The sequence below is a fragment of the Ambystoma mexicanum genome, chromosome 11, assembly GCF_040938575.1.
Source record: "Ambystoma mexicanum isolate Mex_15411 chromosome 11, UKY_AmexF1_1, whole genome shotgun sequence".
Lineage (NCBI taxonomy): Eukaryota > Metazoa > Chordata > Amphibia > Caudata > Ambystomatidae > Ambystoma > Ambystoma mexicanum.
Window position 1 is genome coordinate 184,367,996 of NC_090934.1, and position 18,619 is coordinate 184,386,614.

An 18,619-nucleotide genomic window follows, 5' to 3' on the forward strand; every position below is an offset into this window, starting at 1 on the left:
CCCGATGTAGTTGGGCGAAATTCATAACTTTTCACTTTGGGAAATTAAAAAAAAATATTTGCAGGAAAGAAATCCAACACAAAACACATTTGCTAAAAAGAAATACCACTATTTGCTGAATTACTATATTAGTGAAATAAGAGGAACAGTAAAGAGTTTTCCTAATTATGCTGAAAATTAGTTCTGCAAAATTCTAATTTGTGGTATTTTTTTTATCAGCAAAATAAGTGGAAATTCTTGGAAAGATGAATTACTAAGTTTGATTAAAAACAGCTGCAAAAAAAGGTTAAGAGCCAGATTTTTCTAGGAAAGCCGATGTATATGGATAGCATGCCAATGTTGCAAACTTTGCAAGGAAATTGTAGGTAAACTTTTGTTGCAGATTTTCTTAGCAAACTAAGTTAACGTTTCACTTAGTTTTCTGAGAAATCACCCTTACCTGTCCAAATGTTGCAGTTTTTGAAACCCGCAAACCCCACCTTTGCATATTTCATTTACAGTAAATGTGCAGATTGCATTTTTCATTAATTTAACAAAATGTTGCCAATTCAGTGTAAATTAGAAAAAGGTGATGTTACATTTCATGAAATTGTCGTAAACGAAATGGCCACATTTTACACATCCGCAACATATATATCTAATACCAAGCAATGCCATAAATAGTCGAGTATAGCTCACTTGGCTATCTGTGACCTCACCACCGCCAGCCTCCAGCCTTACATGGAGCAGAAGGCCAGTGACGGCCCCGGATCTCCCAGCGCCCTGTGCCACATTTTTAGGTGCACCCCACCCTCCCCCTCACTGAACCCTTCCTGAGATTCCCCTCCGAATCAAAGATGTGTTTGGTTGGCACCCAAACAAAGGGACTGGCGATTACTTTTATTAAACCTATCTCTGTCAGCCCATTTTTACGATTCTATAGGCAATTATAACTGCGATGGGACATTTACAAATGAAAGCCCCAAGAGGCCCCAGCTATCTCCAAAATATGCGCTTCGAATGCCTATCAAGAAGAAGTATCAGCCGGACAACAGGACTGAGCCCCTGCTGTTCTTGTAAAGCGTGTTTAAGGGCCGCGCCCGGCTCTGGAGGCAAGGCACCCTTTACTTGTTGTGCCAGGTGTGGGGACGTGGGGGGAGAGCCCTTGCGCGGCCGCACCCTCTGTGCGTACCTTGAGCCGGCGCTGCAGAAGGCCTCTGGAACGTTTGATGTACTCGCAATGTTCGGGTGGGGGTCGGTTTATCTTTGCGCTTGCGGTGAGTTTTATAGAGCGCTTGTGCTAACCTGAAAGGCATCTCGGCGCTGTAGAAGCAGAGTGGGCAGCAAATGACCAATGCACCACTGACGGCTTAATTCTCTCTGAAAGTGTTCATAACACTCTAGCTTTAGAGAAAAGAAAACTATTGCATCTCAGAAATGATTATTCTAGTCACTGCCCTCTCACTCTTTTAGAAAATGTGCTATTTTGTATCATTTAATTTGGAGCACAGATGGGAGGGGTCTTACACAATTAGCCAAGAGATAAGTGTCTGGCGAAGGAACACCGCATGGCATATGCAGGCATCTGTGCGCGCCATGACTAGCGAGGAAACTTCGGTGCGCTTTATTGCACGGGTGGCGCAGATCATCACGTGAGGCCACTCTCAGAAAGCAGCAAGAGGCCGCCCAGCCAGTGGAGTCTTGACCAGGACAGTGTCCCAGCGAGGCAGGGGAGCCTGATATGCCAGTCTCTCTGTCCCAGCCCTACCGGCCTACCAATGCTGATGTACAGGCTGGACACGAGTCCTTTTCCCAGTGCGCCAGCCTCTCCAGGCAGTGCTTTAAGTGGTATGCAAAATCAAGCCGGGGCTCTTACAGGGGCTGAAAAGGGGTGTGGCCTGGCAAGGGTGAGGGCGGCGCTGAAAAGGGGCATGGACTGGCAGGGTTGTCGGTGCGGCAATTTACAGAGACTGCCGAGGCTCTAGCCCCGGCCAACTTAAAGCCCTGCATTGGGGACATACATGATTTGTGTGGCGATTACGATAGCCAGATGTGCGCTTATGTTAACAAGAGATGCTTTATGATCTTAAAATGTCATTGCGGGGTTCTGCTGACATGATAGCCATGGCAAGGATGTCATAGGAAGGGTGCCAGCGGAACCCTGAAATTGCATTGATGTACCATTAACCACGATGCCAGTTAGGCATTGTTTGAAATATTTCAAGCAAAACATATATTTTGATATCTAGATTTCCAAATGGCTTAAGTCCATAATTCACAAGAATGACGTCACTACTGTGAATTATGGGAAACAGCTCACTTGTATAACATCATCCCCACGATTACTGGATGACTTGGCAACCACTAATGTGTGTGTAGAGAGCTATGCCAAGCATAACGTGTGCATTATTTTTGCAGCACACTACAGCCAGTGTTCAGCCTTTATGCTTTCTTTCTGGTCCCTAGTGGGAACGTCTACGTGTTTTTTTTACACAGCACTTTCACTGGGGTTTAGCCTGCTACGATGCACTTCCAAGTTTCTAAGATTGGGGAGTTAGGCACTGGGAAATAAAGGGATTTGCTCAAGATCACAACGTTTGATCAAGTAGTGTAGCCAAGAATGTAACTCAGGCCTGATGGCCACTTTACTTACAAAGTACTGTACCACGAGGCTGCATCTCGGACATGTTACTTTGATCTAGTGAAAGGTTCAGAAGTGCTTCAGGTGACTTTTTCAAAGATTTGGCACTCTGGCGAGAACATAGGTTCCGGAATATAAATAGAAGACATGTTCCTGTATCACCAGACTCCCCCCCCATTGCATAGCGATGTAACGCAGACCAAGATGTATTCCTAAACGCGACTTAAAACTTCAACCAGCTTCATTGGAGTAACAGGGCGAAAGCCTTGGTATCCAAAGAACACACTGCCAGAATACCTCCGGCAGAGAGAAAGAAGAAGTCAGGTATCACCAGACACCAAGCAATCCTTTCCAATTGGAGATTGTGGCCGGCTCATAGTACATCATACACCTCTTGCTAAATAAATAACAAACGAGAAGTACTGATAAGAAACTGCTTTGAGTGCCACTCCTTGACGAATCCGGCCACGGGATGCTTGGTGGTCTCTAGGACCCAGCAAGGGCCTAGCGCAGCTCTACGCTACGTAAGGAGCACACTAACAACGCCAGAAGCACAGTGCAGTTACGCTGGTACCTTACCTTGAAAGTAGAAAGGTCCTAGCCCAAAGGTGGCGCTCGCCAAAACGCTATTTTCTGATCTGGCGCTGGTGGGCTGGCACTAAGAGGAAACAAAGCAAGCATGCGTTAGAGGGGTGCGCTCGAGATCAGACACCACAAGGACTGCAAAAGAGAAAGGGAACATTCTAGGACAGCGACTGTGGGGCAAGATGAGTCTAGTCTACGTAGGAGCACATGACAGACATACATCGACCGTAGAACCTGAAATGAGTCTATCAAAAGGCCATCTCTGATACGCAGCACCATTTAAACCAGACCCCCACCAGTCAACTACTTCATTCCTGACAGACAGTACCATTTAAACCAGACCCCCACCAGTCAACTACTTCATTCCTGACAGACAGTACCATTTAAACCAGACCCCCACCAGTCAACTACTTCATTCCTGACAGACAGTACCATTTAAACCAGAACCCCATCAGTCAACTACTTTATCCATGACACATATCACCATTTACACCGGACCCCCCACCCGTCAACTACTTTATCTATGACAAATATTAGCATTAACACCGGACCCCACCAGTCAACTACTTAATTCCTGACAGACAGTACCATTTAAACCAGACTCCCACCAGTCAACTACTTTATCCATGAAACATATCACCATTTACACCGGACCCCACCAGTCAACTACTTCATTCCTGACAGACAGCACCATTTACATCAGACCCCCACCTGTCAACTACTTTATCCATGACACATATCACCATTAACTCTGGACCCCCACCCGTCAACTACTTTATCTATGACAAATATTAGCATTAACACCGGACCCCACCAGTCAACTACTTAATTCCTGACAGGCAGTACCATTTAAACCAGACCCCCCACCAGTCAACTACTTTATCCATGACACATATCACCATTTACACCAAACCCCCACCTATCAACTACTTCATTCCTGACAGACAGCACCATTTAAACCAGACCCCCACCAGTCAACTACTTCATTCCCGACAGACAGTACCATTTAAACCAGACCCCCACCAGTCAACTACTTCATTCCTGACAGACAGTACCATTTAAACCAGAACCCCATCAGTCAACTACTTTATCCATGACACATATCACCATTTACACCGGACCCCCCACCCGTCAACTACTTTATCTATGACAAATATTAGCATTAACACCGGACCCCACCAGTCAACTACTTAATTCCTGACAGACAGTACCATTTAAACCAGACCCCCCACCAGTCAACTACTTTATCCATGACACATATCACCATTTACACCGAACCCCCACCTATCAACTACTTCATTCCTGACAGACAGCACCATTTACATCAGACCCCCACCTGTCAACTACTTTATCCATGAAACATATCACCATTTACACCGGACCCCACCAGTCAACTACTTCATTCCTGACAGACAGCACCATTTACATCAGACCCCCACCTGTCAACTACTTTATCCATGACACATATCACCATTAACTCTGGACCCCCACCCGTCAACTACTTTATCTATGACAAATATTAGCATTAATACCTGTCCCCCACCATCAAATACTTCATTCTGGACAGACAGATGCTATTTGGTGCATATCAATCCAGGATGCCATGATGGATAAGCGGGATCGGATTAAGGAAGACATGGAAACCAACACAGACCAATCTAAACATGCTAAATATTGGAGGGGATTTGGAGACACCTGTACAGAGACCAGGTTATCATCTTTCAACTTTTCTCCTGTGTCGGAAGTCGCACTAGCTAACATCATTGATCACCCCAAACCTACTAGTTGCAAGGGTGATCCATGTTCAGCAATGATTATACAATCATGTTCTCCCATTTTAATAAGTGCTTTGTGCAAATTGTTAATGTTTCTTTTATCAAAAATCACGTCCCGTTGGGGATTAAGAATGCCTGGATTACCCCTCTACTAAAGAAACCAGGATTATGCCCCAAAACAGCTACCAACTATCGGCCTATTACCAATACACTGTTTCTTTTAACATTTTTAGATCACATGGCCTATGTCCAGATATCAGCTAATTTGAACAAATATATGATTTTAAATAAGTGGCCATCTGGTTTTAGGCACCGAAACAGCACTTTGGATCTCAAATCTAGGTTACTCGACTCCATAATGCTGCTGGATTTATCAGCGGCTTTTGACCTGGTTGATCACTTTATCTTGATTACCAGGCTGAAGGAAGCGGCAAACCTTTCAGATAGTGCTGCACTGTGGATCACCTCTTTTTTGAGTCATAGACAGTGCAGAGTGTGCAGTGGAGATTCAGAGGTGTTGCCTACTGTTCTGGCCTATGACGTACCTCAGGGAGCTTGTGCTTCTCCATCTCTCTATAATATTTTCACAGTACCTTTTTTGATCTTCTGGAAAAGAATGGTGTTGCCTTTACAAACTATGAGGATGATACTCAATGGGCCTCATTAATAGTTTGGGGGTAGCCATGTCCTTAATAAGGGCATGGCTACCCCCAAACTCGGGTCCGGGTTCCCTGAATGGGGAAATAACGGGCCTTTCCGACCTTGGAGGGCCCGGTATTTCCCCATTCAGGGAACCCGGACCCGGTACATCCCCATTCCCATTTGAGCCCTCATAGGGCTCAATGGGAATGGGGAGGATGCTAACAACGGGCCCGTTAATGACGGGCCCGTTGTTAGCATCCTGGGCTTCTCGCGGGACCCGCTAAGGACGCCTGGTTTTACCAGGCACCCTTAGCGGGACCCGCAAGCAGACCTCGTAATGAGGCGGTAGGAGGTTAAAGGCACCGGTAGCTCTACCGGCGCCGTTAACCCCCTACCGCCAGGGTCTTAATTAGGCCGATGTGTCATCCCACTTACTGGTGCACATCTAGAGGATGAATGCACTATAAATAGGGTATATGATCTTATGCAGACCTGGATGCTGCAGAATGGACTAGCATTAAATAAAGAATAGACCAAACTTATGTTAGTAGGTACTCAGAACAAAATAAAGAAGTTAGGACCAGTTTATGAAGGCTTCTCTATCGCAGGCAGCGGTATTATGACTAATAAGAAAGTTAAAACATTAGGCATAGCACTTGACCAGAACCAGAACATGAAGGCTCAGGTGAACAGCCTGGTCTCGCCTTCAGCCTACTATATAAAGCTGCTAGCCCACCTCCGGCCATTTATTTCTCAGAAGAACTCTGAGATAATTGTAAGGGCTATTGTGGGGTCTAGGATTGGCGATTGTAGCAGTCTCCTGGTTGGCATTTCGAAATCTGAATGCAACCGTCTTCAGGTGATTCAGAATAGCGCCGTCAGAGTTGTCAAATGCCTTAAATGGAAAGACCACGTTTCTGAAGCAAGACGTGATCTACATGGACTGCATGTCGAGTCTAGGATACAGAACCAGTTGCTTTTAGTTACTCACAAACGTCGTGCAGGAGCTATACCGGTCTACCTGAGTGAGCTGGTGTCTGCGAAATCCAATATTAGGTCTCTTAGATCTAATAATACCCATCAATTGAAGTTGCCGGCGTGTAATTCTAGTAAGGCCATGAAATGTGCATTTGTCAAGGCTGCACCCTTCCTCTTGACTTAAGAGAAATACAATCTACTACCCACGCAGTTTTCAGAAAAAAGGTTTAAAACGTTGTTCCTTGTTGGTAATGATTAATGCTGTTTCCTGGTCTGGGTTATAACACACTGTTTTATATGGCTGTTTTTATGTGTGCCCTTAAGTATCTGGGTCCTGGGTTGCACGTTATAAATCCAATAAAGTAAAAGGTAAAGACATCACCATTTACACCTGACCCCCGCCCGTCAACCACTTCATCCTGGAAAAACATCACCATTTACACCTGACCCCCACCCGTCAACTACTTCATCCCTGACAAACATCGCCATTAACACCGGACTCCCACGCATCAACTACTTCATCCCATACAGACAGCACCATTTACACAGGACCCCCACCCGTCAACTACTTAATCTCTGACAAACATTACCATTAACACCGGACCCCCACCCATCAACTAGTTCATCCCGGACAGACATCATCATTTACACCGTACCCACACCCATCAACTACTTCATCCCTGACAAACATTACCATTAACACCGGACCCCCACCCATCAACTAGTTCATCCCGGACAGACATCACCATTTACATCGGACCCCCACCTGTCAACTACTTCATCCAGAATAGACATCACAGTTTAAACTGGAACCCCACCATCAACTACTTCATCCCTGAAAAACATCACTATTAACATCAGACCCCAACCTGCCAACTACTAAATCCCAGACAGACATCATCATTAACACCGAAACCCCACCCGTCAACTAGTTCATCCCGGACAGACATCACCATTTACATCGGACCCACACCTGTCAACTACTTTATCCAGAATAGACATTACAGTTTAAACCGGAACCCCACCGTCAACTACTTCATCCCTGAAAAACATCACTATTAACACCAGACCCCCACCGTCAACTACTTCATCCCAGACAGACATCATCATTAACACTGAAACCCCACCGTCAACTAGTTCATCCCGGACAGACATCTCCATTTAAACTGGAACCCCACCCATCAACTACTTCACCCCTGACAAACATCACCCTTAATACCGAACCCCCACCTGTCAACTACTTCATCCCTGACAAACATCACTTTTAACACCAGACCCCCACCCGTCAACTACTTCATCCCAGACAAACATCACCATTATAACCGAACCCCGACCCGTCAACTAGTTAATCTCGGACACACATCTCCATTTACTTCAGAACCCCACCCGTCAACTATTTCATACCTGACAAACATACCCATTAACACCGGACCCCTACCTGTCAACTACTTCATTCAGGACCGACATTTCCATTTACACCGAACCTCCACCTGTCAACTACTTCATCCCTGACAAACACCTCCATTAACACCGGACACCCACCCATCACCTACTTCATCCTGGACAAACATCAGCATTTACACCGGACCCCCCAATCAACTACTTAATCGCTGATGAACATCACCAGTAACACCAGGACCTCACCCGTCAAAGACTTCATCGCACACAGACATCACCATTAACACCAGACCACCACTTATCAACTACTCCATCTCTGACAAACATCACTTTTAACACCAGACCCCCACCCGTCAACTACTTCATTCCTGACAAACATCGCCATTAACACCGGACTCCCACGCATCAACTACTTCATCCCAGACAGACAGCACCATTTACACAGGACCCCCACCTGTCAACTACTTAATCTCTGACAAACATTACCATTAACACCGGACCCCCACCCATCAACTAGTTCATCCCGGACAGACATCACTATTTATACCGTACCCACACCCATCAACTACTTCATCCCTGACAAACATTACCATTAACACCGGACCCCCACCCATCAACTAGTTCATCCCGGACAGACATCACCATTTACATCGGACCCACACCCATCACCTACTTCATCCCTGACAAACATTACCATTAACACCGGACCCCCACCCATCAACTAGTTCATCCCGGACAGACATCACCATTTACATCGGACCCCCACCTGTCAACTACTTCATCCAGAATAGACATCACAGTTTAAACCGGAACCCCACCATCAACTACTTCATCCCTGAAAAACATCACTATTAACATCAGACCCCAACCTGCCAACTACTTCATCCCAGACAGACATCATCATTAACACCGAAACCCCACCGTCAACTAGTTCATCCCGGACAGACATGACCATTTAAACTGAAACCCCACCCATCAACTACTTCATCCCTGACAAACATCACCATTAACACTGAACCCCGACCCATCAACTAGTTCATCTCGGACAGACATCTCCATTTACATCAGAACCCCACCCGTCAACTACTTCATCCCTGACAAACATACCCATTAACACCGGACCCCTACCTGTCAACTACTGCATTCAGGACAGACATTTCCATTTACACCAAACCTCCACCTGTCAACTACTTCATCCCTGACAAACACCTCCATTAACACCGGACACCAACCCATCACCTACTTCATCCTGGACACACATCAGCATTTACACTGGACCCCCCCCATCAACTACTTAATCGCTGATGAACATCACCAGTAACACCAGTCCCTCACCCGTCAAAGACTTCATCGCACACAGACATCACCATTAACACCAGACCACCACTTATCAACTACTTAATCTCTGACAAACATCACTTTTAACACCAGACCCCCACCCGTCAACTACTTCATCCCAGACAAACATCACCATTAACACCGAACCCCGACCCGTCAACTAGTTCATCTCGGACAGACTTCTCCATTTACATCAGAACCCCACCCGTCAACTACTTCATCCCTGACAAACATACCCATTAACACCGGACCCCTACCTGTCAACTACTTCATCCCTGACAAACACCTCCATCAACACCGGACACCCACCCATCACCTACTTCATCCTGGACAAACATCAGCATTTACACCGGACCCCCCCCCCCATCAACTACTTAATTGCTGATGAACATCACCAGTAACACCAGGCCCTCACCCATCAACGACTTCATCCCACACAGAAATCACCTTTAACACTGAACCACCACCTATCAACTACCTCACCTCTGACAGACCTCACAGTTAATACTGGATCCCCACCCATCAACGACTTCATCACCATTGACACCAGGCTACCACTTGTCAGCTACCTCATCCCTGACAGACCTCACAATTAATACCAGACCCTCACCCATCAACTTCTTCATCCCGGACAGATATCACCATTTACACTGGACCCTCACCCATCAATTTCTTCAGCCCGGACACACATCGCCATTTACACTGCACCCCCACCCATCAACTACTTCATCCCTGACAGACATCACCATTAACAACAGGCTCCCATCTGTCAACAACTTAATCCAGGACAGACATCACCATTAACATAGACTTGATCAATTAACCACCTCATCGCTGGCAGACGCCACAATTAACACCAGACTCCTCTCCATCAACTTCCTCACCACTGACAGACATCACTATTACCACAGAGCTCTAGCTACCGCATCACCAGATTTGCCCTGTTAGAACCCTCTGGCTTCTTCGATGGAATTGTGGACGTTACTTTGTTACGTGACCCGACAACTGCAAAGACATTTCCAGCATCACTCCCATATGCAATATCTCACAATTCAACAAACTACCTTTCATGCAAGTGCTTCAGTTATGGATGTCAGCACCAGGGAAAGGATAAATACCAACCGGTTAAAACAGGGGCAGAACTGCCCACTATGGCTACGTTCGAAGCTTTATCATAGAAATGGAACCAAAGCATAGCACAGTCAATATACACAATCATAGATGACAACACAATCCATTCATGCCTGTAGCTGCTTATCCGGTCCTGTATTTATCTTTGCACTGTGGGACTTGTAGTCAGAGTTTTATAATGGGAAACGTAGAACTACAAATACCAGAATGTAAATAAAACAAACAACACTCAATAAGCACCTACAGATTGGAATGGATTCATAATATCCAAAAAGATGTCTGAGAGTGCTTTCAATTCCAGTGATCACCCATCAACCAACTCACTTGGCATTTATTCAGCCCTCACTTGTTGCGTTGTGATGCAGTGTGTTACTCATTTCACACATCATTTAGTTATAGATGCCCAACACCTCTGTGGTCGTCACACGCAGTTTCAGTCCCAGCGATCCAACACCAGCAGTGGTCAGTTCTACGCAACATACCAAAAGCATTTAATTCCCACACCGCATGCATCTGGTTCCTAATTTTAATCTCTCACGTATGACTACAACTAGCCAAGCCAAATGGCAAATATTCCAAAGACGCAAGCCTCCACATAGTCTGAATACATTTGTTTGCGTTATTGTACACGTGTAGAGGTCTTTTGCATTCCACCTGACAGAGAGGTTTGTGTGAGGACTTTTTCCGTAGCCCTCTGGTGAGGAGTGTAAAGGGACCTATCCTTCGTGGAAGAACAGTGTGTCCGCTAAGTTAGACCAAACCCGCTGGCTCTGAAGGTGATGCGCACTTGTAATGGTAGCCAGTGACATTCAATGTCAATGGGCCTCATTACACGGTAGGCGGTAGGGACATACCGTTACCGGTAAGGGATTACCGGTATCGGTAAATCCCCTCCCCAATCACGACCCGGACATACCGCTATTAGCGGCACCGCAAAGTACGGTGGCACTATTAGCGGCAAGTCCGTGAGCGCGCGGCCCCTCAGACCGGAAATAGCAGCATAGCGCTAATATCACGGCATCACGAGCCATGCGTACATGGCAATACCGGCATGTAGTAGACCCAAAGAACCCTTACCGGCAAGGCGCTAATACCGGCATCGCGAACCACACGTTAAAAGAGCACAGCAGAGTTCCCACCTGCCACAGGTGGACAAAATCAGCACAGGTGGAGGCAATGGAGACTGGCAGCACAAAAGAGCACACCACACCCCTCCCCACACCCATTCCCACACCAAGATGGATGCAATACTAGCAGCATTACATGGGCTAGAGGACATGATTGCTGTGCAGCAGCTACAACAACAGGCAGCACAGAGGAGACGCAGGAGGAGGAGGAGGAGGGCAAGACAGGCGCAGCAAGCACCACCAGTGCACCTAGTGATACCACAGAGGCAGCCACCAATTCCCAGGATCAGAGCCAGTCCAGTCAACCTAACCCCTGAGCAGATACACACCCTGTACCGTCTGGACTGGGATACCATCACCACCATAGTAGACATGATATACAACGACATTGTGAGTCTCATTGACATCCGTACTGCCATCCCCCCTCTACTGAAGGTAGTAACAGTGCTCCACTTCTTGGCCACAGGCACCTACCAGCATACGGTAGGTCAGATGCATGGCATATCACAACCAGTATTCTCACGCACACTGAACCAGGTGCTCGATGCCCTCCTGCAGCACACAAGTCAACACATATACATGCCACGGACTGCCCAGGAGATCTCCAACACCAAAGTTGGCTTCCATTCACTGGCAGGCATCCCAAGTTGCATCGGGGCCATCGACTGTACCCATGTAGAACTGGTGGTCCCACATGCCAATGAGGTAGTGTACCGTAACAGAAAGCAATACCACTCCATCAACGTCCAAATGGTATGTGACTCCAATAAGATCATCACACATTGCTGTGCCCGATATCCCGGTTCAACCCATGATGCAATGGTCCTGCGGAACTCGACAATACCACGATACATGGAGCGACATGCTGGACAACGTTCGTGGCTACTTGGTGAGTAGCAGGCCGACCACATGTCAGTGTGATGTGGATTGTGAGTGGGGGGGGAGATGCATACTCCAACTGGCCGTGAATGGGGGGGGGGGAGATGCATACTCCAACTGGCCGTGAATGGGGGGGGGGGAGATGCATACTCCAACTGGGCGTGAACTTGTGTCATGAGAAGAATGGACATACATATTTGCATCACTGTACAGTGAGGCAGCCCACAATGGACCAGAGACAAAACCACATGCCGGAAGTGAGTGCCACGGCAAACATATCAATCCATTACGCCAAACAGGCCATTCCAAACAACATGCACACCGCACAACACACCATTCCCCCATTACACAAATCAGCAACATGCATATCAAAATCACAACTGAAATGTACGCTGAACAACATCAGAAATGGTCCGCGCACATGAGTGCATACAAATGGATCCCCTGTAGCCATTGTGGTGAGGCACACCCGTACCCCACCACAGAATTGCCATCAAACAGCATGGGGACATCAACTAAGGAATGGCAGTGTACTAGCAGTGTGGCACTAACGTTGCCAGGGCCAGGAAACACAAATCACTTAAACTCTGGCGGGACATGGCAATCCCTGCTGTATGCATGCATGGTGCATGTCCACTTGCAAGGACCACCTCACCTTCCCACATTGCAGTTACCCTGATTGCCATGCGTGCTTGGATCAGTGGATGTCGTTGAATATGCAATGTTTGGTTGTGTGATATGTGCACGCTCCACATTATGTAGACACTTACACATACCCATTGTTGCACCCATGCAGGTGATGCAGGTTATCCCCTGAAGAGGTGGCTCCTTACCCCTGTGCGGAACCCACAGAACAGGCACGAAGAGGACTACAATCATGCACACACCCGTACCCGCGTGGTGATCGAGCAGACATTCGGCCTATTGAAGGAACGCTTCCGGTGCCTCAGCAGGTCGGGCGGGGCACTCCTGTACGGGCATGAGAAGGTGGCCAAGATCACCATGGCATGTGTCATGCTTCACAATATGTGTATCAGACGGAATGTGCCAATGCCCCCTGACATAGAACTGCGACCACCGTCTGAGGATGATGACGGGGATGAGGATGGAGGAGAGGGGGCTGCAGGTCATGCAGGTGGCGATGCCCATGAGGGACGTGCTGTGCGGCAGCACCTGATAGACCATTGTTTCTGATGCACATGGATTAGGAGAGTGCAATTGGTGTTCAGCTCAGGGCACGGGGTGTATGGAGGACATAATCACAGTGCACCCTTCAACAATAAAACACACATACACAATTATCAATGTCCAGTCATGTGATTATCCATGCCATTACGTCTGTATTGAGCATTATGACATTCAAACGTGCATGTACCCTCCACCCCAACAACCCTCACCCCCCTCCCCCCACAACTCCACCGAACATGGTGTGCACATCAGTGCTGCATTAGTTCCCAAGTGTCAACAGGGACAGGCTGGCCCTACTTCCCTCCTCCACTACCACCATTGGGGGGTTGTGAGTCTGACCGCCGCAAGGACCGGCTGGACCTGCGCAGGATGGTTGTCTGGTCGGAGCTAGTAGACGAGGGCGTGGCTGGTTGATCTGCTCCCTGTGAGTGACGCATGCTCTCCATCGCCTCAGCAATGCGCGTTAGGACCTGCCTCACAGCGGCCATCTCGTCACATAGGCGCGTCGTGTTGCTGTCCATGGCAGCTTTCATGTCCCTTGACAACACCCGGATCTCCTCCCTGGTCGAGGCAGCCTCGCTCACTTGCCGGGCAACCAGGGCATTGAGCTCCTCCTGGCGCTGGCGTATCAGGCTCATGGTGTCGTCTGCGGCCCTGCCCCTGTTACTCCTCGGCGCAGCTTGCTGCATGTGGCCGACATCAGGTGAGCTCGCCACGGGACTGAATGACCCATCCATTGCATCTCCGGCATGCACCTCATGGATGTTGCCATTGGATGTGTTGCATGGGCTGTGGAGTGGGGACAGCTGGGGGCTGGGTGTACGCTGCCCTTCCGGTGTCGGACATGGGTCGTCCACATCACTCATAGGTGCCGTGGCTGCTGCTTCCCCAACGGAGCTATTGGCTGCGGACGGCGTGCCTTCTGGCACTGGCTCCTGAGTGGTGGGGGTGGGTGGTGGGGGTGCTGCCACAGTGTCGGATGGCATTTCGACCCTTGGTGTGGTCGTTGCGTGGGTGGCTTTTGAACGCTGGGCCACTCCAGATATCCCAGTGCCCCTCGATGTACTGGGCCTGGTGCCTGCATCCTTTCCCTTGGCCTGCTTTTTGGGTGGTGGGGCCTGCGTTGCAGCGTCCAGCTCCTCACTGTCAGATTGTGACCCTGTGGGGGAGCAAGACAGGGATAACATCAGTGATGGGTCAACGTGCATCATGCATATGTTGTTGTTGCTGCAGTTCTTTGGATTTGGACATCTACTTTGGGCCTGCAGGTTGTTGGCCAGATGGGTGGGTCATCCGGACATGTGTCAGGGTGACACGTGTGTGAGGTGCTGCATGCATGTGGTTGTGTGGGGATGTGCAGGGCATATATGCAGGGTTGTGTACATGTGTGTGTGATGACCCCATCCATTAGCTGATTCCCAATTCACATTTAGGGGAGGGACTCATGCTTGGCATTGCTGTGTCTTGCGTGGTCACTCACCTCCGTCTGACGTTGTTGCCACACCACACTCCATTCGGCACACTCCATTCGGCCCACTCCCTCGATGGATTCTATGCCAATGGTGCTGGCACATGTCTCCTCCCACTCCTGCATCTTCATCGGGGATCCACCTCCGCCTCCTGTGCCCATGGCCAGATTCCTGTTGGCCGATAAAATGCTGCGTACACGGAGGCGCAGATCATCCCACCGCTTGCGCACGTCCTTTACGGTGCGGGGGGTGGAGCCCACCGCACTGACTTTCTGCGCCACCTCAGCCCAGATTTCCTTTTTTCTCAGGAGTGCCAGGCGCCGCATGTCGCTAGCGAACACTACGTCTGCATTTGCAGCCAGGGTGTCTGCCAGCATTTTCAATTCCTCGTTTGAGAAGCGTTCTTTGCGCTGGCGCGCATCGGCTTTCTTTAGGGCCTTGGGCATTGTTTGTTCTTCTGGGATGTGGTTTTGCCAGTCGTGGTGTTGCTGCAGGTCCTGAGTGCAGGGGATGGCAATGGATTGTGTTTTTAAAGATGGCCGCCGGGCTCTTTCCCGTTCCGGTGCGATGACGCTATTTCCGGTTCCGGTGTTTTACGGTGACCGCTAATAGCAGTGACCGCTAATAGCAGTGACCGCTAACAGCGGTGGCCGCTAATAGCGTGCAGCATGAGGGCGGAGGTGCTATCAGCACTTTGGTCGGAGCCGGTAAGGTGCTTTTCCGCCATGGCGGTGGGGTCATTTACCGTCATGGCCCTATGCGCGTGTCCGCTAACTCGTAATGTAACGCTATTAGCGGTCTCCTACGATGGCGGACACGCTAATGGCGCCATGACGGTAAATCACATTTTTTAGCGCCTACCGTGTAATGAGGCCCAATGTGTTGCTACTAAGTGGTTGCATTTGTGTAGACCCTTGAGGTGGGCAGAGGAACGAAGGCCACACCACCACTCCATATGTAGGCCGGTGAGCTTGAAGGTTCCTCCGTGCAGGTCAGATAGGGCCACGGTCTGTACAGTGGATCTGAAGCCGCTCCTTATGTAGTCCAGTGAGTTTGAAGGTTCCTCTGTGCAGGTCAGATAGGTCCACGGCCTGTATGGTGGATCTGAAGCTGCTCCATATGTAGGCCGGTGAGCCTGAAGGTTCCTCCGTGAAGGTCAGATAGCGCCATGGCCTGTATTGTAGATCAGGTCAGATAGAGCCACGTCCTGTACGGTGGATATGAAACAGCTCCATATGTAGGCCGGCGAGCTTGAAGGTTCCCCTGTGCAGGTCAGATAGGTCCACGGCCTGTACGGTGGATCTGAAGCTGCTCCATATGTAGGCCGGTGAGCCTGAAGGTTCCTCCGTGAAGGTCAGATAGGGCCATGGCCTGTATGGTGGATCAGGCCAGATAGAGCCACGGCCTGTACGGTGGATCTGAAGCTGTTCCATATGTAGGCCGGCGAGCCTGAAGGTTCCTCCGTGTAGGTCAGATAGGGCCACGGCCTGTATGGTGGATCTGAAGCTGCTCCATATGTAAGCCAGTGAGCCTGCAGGTTCCTCCGTGCAGGTCAGATAGGGCCACAGCCTGTATGGTGGATCAGGTCAGATAGAGCCACGGCCTGTACTGTGGATCTGAAGCTGCTCCATATGTAGGCCGGTGAGCCTGAAGGTTCCTCCATGAAGGTCAGATAGGGCCATGGCCTGTATGGTGGATCTGGTCAGATAGAGCCACGGCCTGTACGGTGGATCTGAAGCCGCTAAATATGAAGGCCGGTCGGTGAGCCTGAAGGTTCCTCCGTGAAGGTCAGATAGGGCCACGGCCTGTATGCTGGATCTGAAGCTGTCATCGGGTAGGAAGGCCCTGATTTCCCACAGGAGGGATAGTTGGTACTGTGCTGTTGGAGTTGTATTCACAATGTGTGGTTTGACGACTTGGCTCAGTAGGTTGATGCCCTCAGGACTAATGGGTGACTGCTATTTATGCACATGGTTTTGTTCATTGTTAGTGAGGAGCAGAAGGGCCATCTTGTTGGGGTTCAGGTCGCGGTAGGTCACTGAACATCTAGGTCTTGAGTTGGTGGATATCTTCTATGGAAGATATTTTCAGGCAGAGTTGTGTATCTTCTGCGTATTGGTGGATGTGGGTGTTGTGGCTATTGAGGTGTTCCATGTGGAGGTGGAAGATCATGGGTAACTGTGGAGCTCCACAGGTGACGGGTAGAGATGGGGATTTAGGATATTCATGTAAGCTGCCCTTCTTCAGTACTCGCCCCAGCTGGTCCCCTTTGGAACTCACCCAGGTGGTTGCCCATCATTATTTTTTGTCTGATTGACCTTCATCAGGACGTTCAATGGATGTCCCTTTTCAATGCTCATCCTTGCTGTGCCCTCTCAGGACTCATCCCAGTTGTTCGTCCTCTGTATGCACATCAGTTGTCTTTCATCAGGTACTCACTCCACATGTTCCCCTTTGGAAAACACCCTGGTTGTTACCCATTATTACTTCTGTCTGATTGACCTGCATCAGGGTTTTCCGTGGAGGTCCCCTTTCAAGACTCATCCTTGCTGTGCTCTCTCAGGACTCACCCAGGTGTGCCTCCTCTGTAAGCACATCAGTTGTCTTCCCTCAGTAGTACTCACTCCAGATGTTACCCTTTGGAACTCACCCTGGTTGTTACCCATCTTTACTTCCGCCTGATTGACCTTCATCAGGACGTTCAGTGGTTGTCTTTTTTCAATGCTGATCCTTGCTGTGCCTTCTCAGGGCTCAGCCCAGTTGTACCACCTCTGTATGCACATTAGCTGTCTTCCCTAAGTACTGACTCCAGATGTTCCTTTTTGGAACTCACCCCAGTTGTTACCCATCATTTCTTCCATCTGATTGACCTTCATCGGGATGTTCAGTTGAGGTCCCTTTTCAAGACTCATCCTTGTTGTGCCCTCTCAGGACTCACCACAGTTGTACCTCCTCTGTATGCATATCAGTTATCTTCCCTCAGTACTCACTCCAGATGTTCCCCATTGGAACTCACCCAGGGTGTTACCCATCATTTCTTCCGTCTGATTGACCTTCATCAGGATGCTCAGTTGAGGTCCCTTTGCAAGACTCATCCTTGTTGTGCCCTCTCAGGACTCACCACAGTTGTACCTCCTCTGCATGTACATCAGTTGTCTTCCCTCAGTACTCACTCCACATGTTCCCCTTTGGAACTCACCCAGGTTGTTACCCATCGTTACTTCCGTCTGATTGACCTTCATCAGGACGTTCAGTGGAGGTCCCTTTTCAAGACTCAACCTTGCTGTGCTTTCTCAGCACTCACCCCAGTTGTACCTCCTCTGTATGTACATCAGTTGTCTTCCCTCAGTACTCACTCCACATGTTCCCCTTTGGAACTCACCCAGGTTGTTACCCGTCGTTACTTCCGTCTGATTGACCTGCATCAGGGCGTTCAATTGAGGTCCCTTTTCAAGACTCATCCTTGCTGTGCTCTCTCATGACTCACCT

The 18,619-nt window shown here is 48.8% G+C and overlaps 1 protein-coding gene across 1 annotated transcript in view; it reads right to left on the reverse strand.

The window, feature by feature from the left end:
• The window catches only part of LOC138503200 (uromodulin-like), a 213,831-nt gene that overhangs the window by 91,949 nt on the left and 103,263 nt on the right, over positions 1-18,619 (reverse strand). Inside the window, exon 7 of the mRNA XM_069622758.1 lies at positions 3,200-3,278. Within this exon, the coding sequence (XP_069478859.1) occupies positions 3,200-3,278 (79 nt within the window). The remainder of the gene's footprint in view (positions 1-3,199; positions 3,279-18,619) is intronic.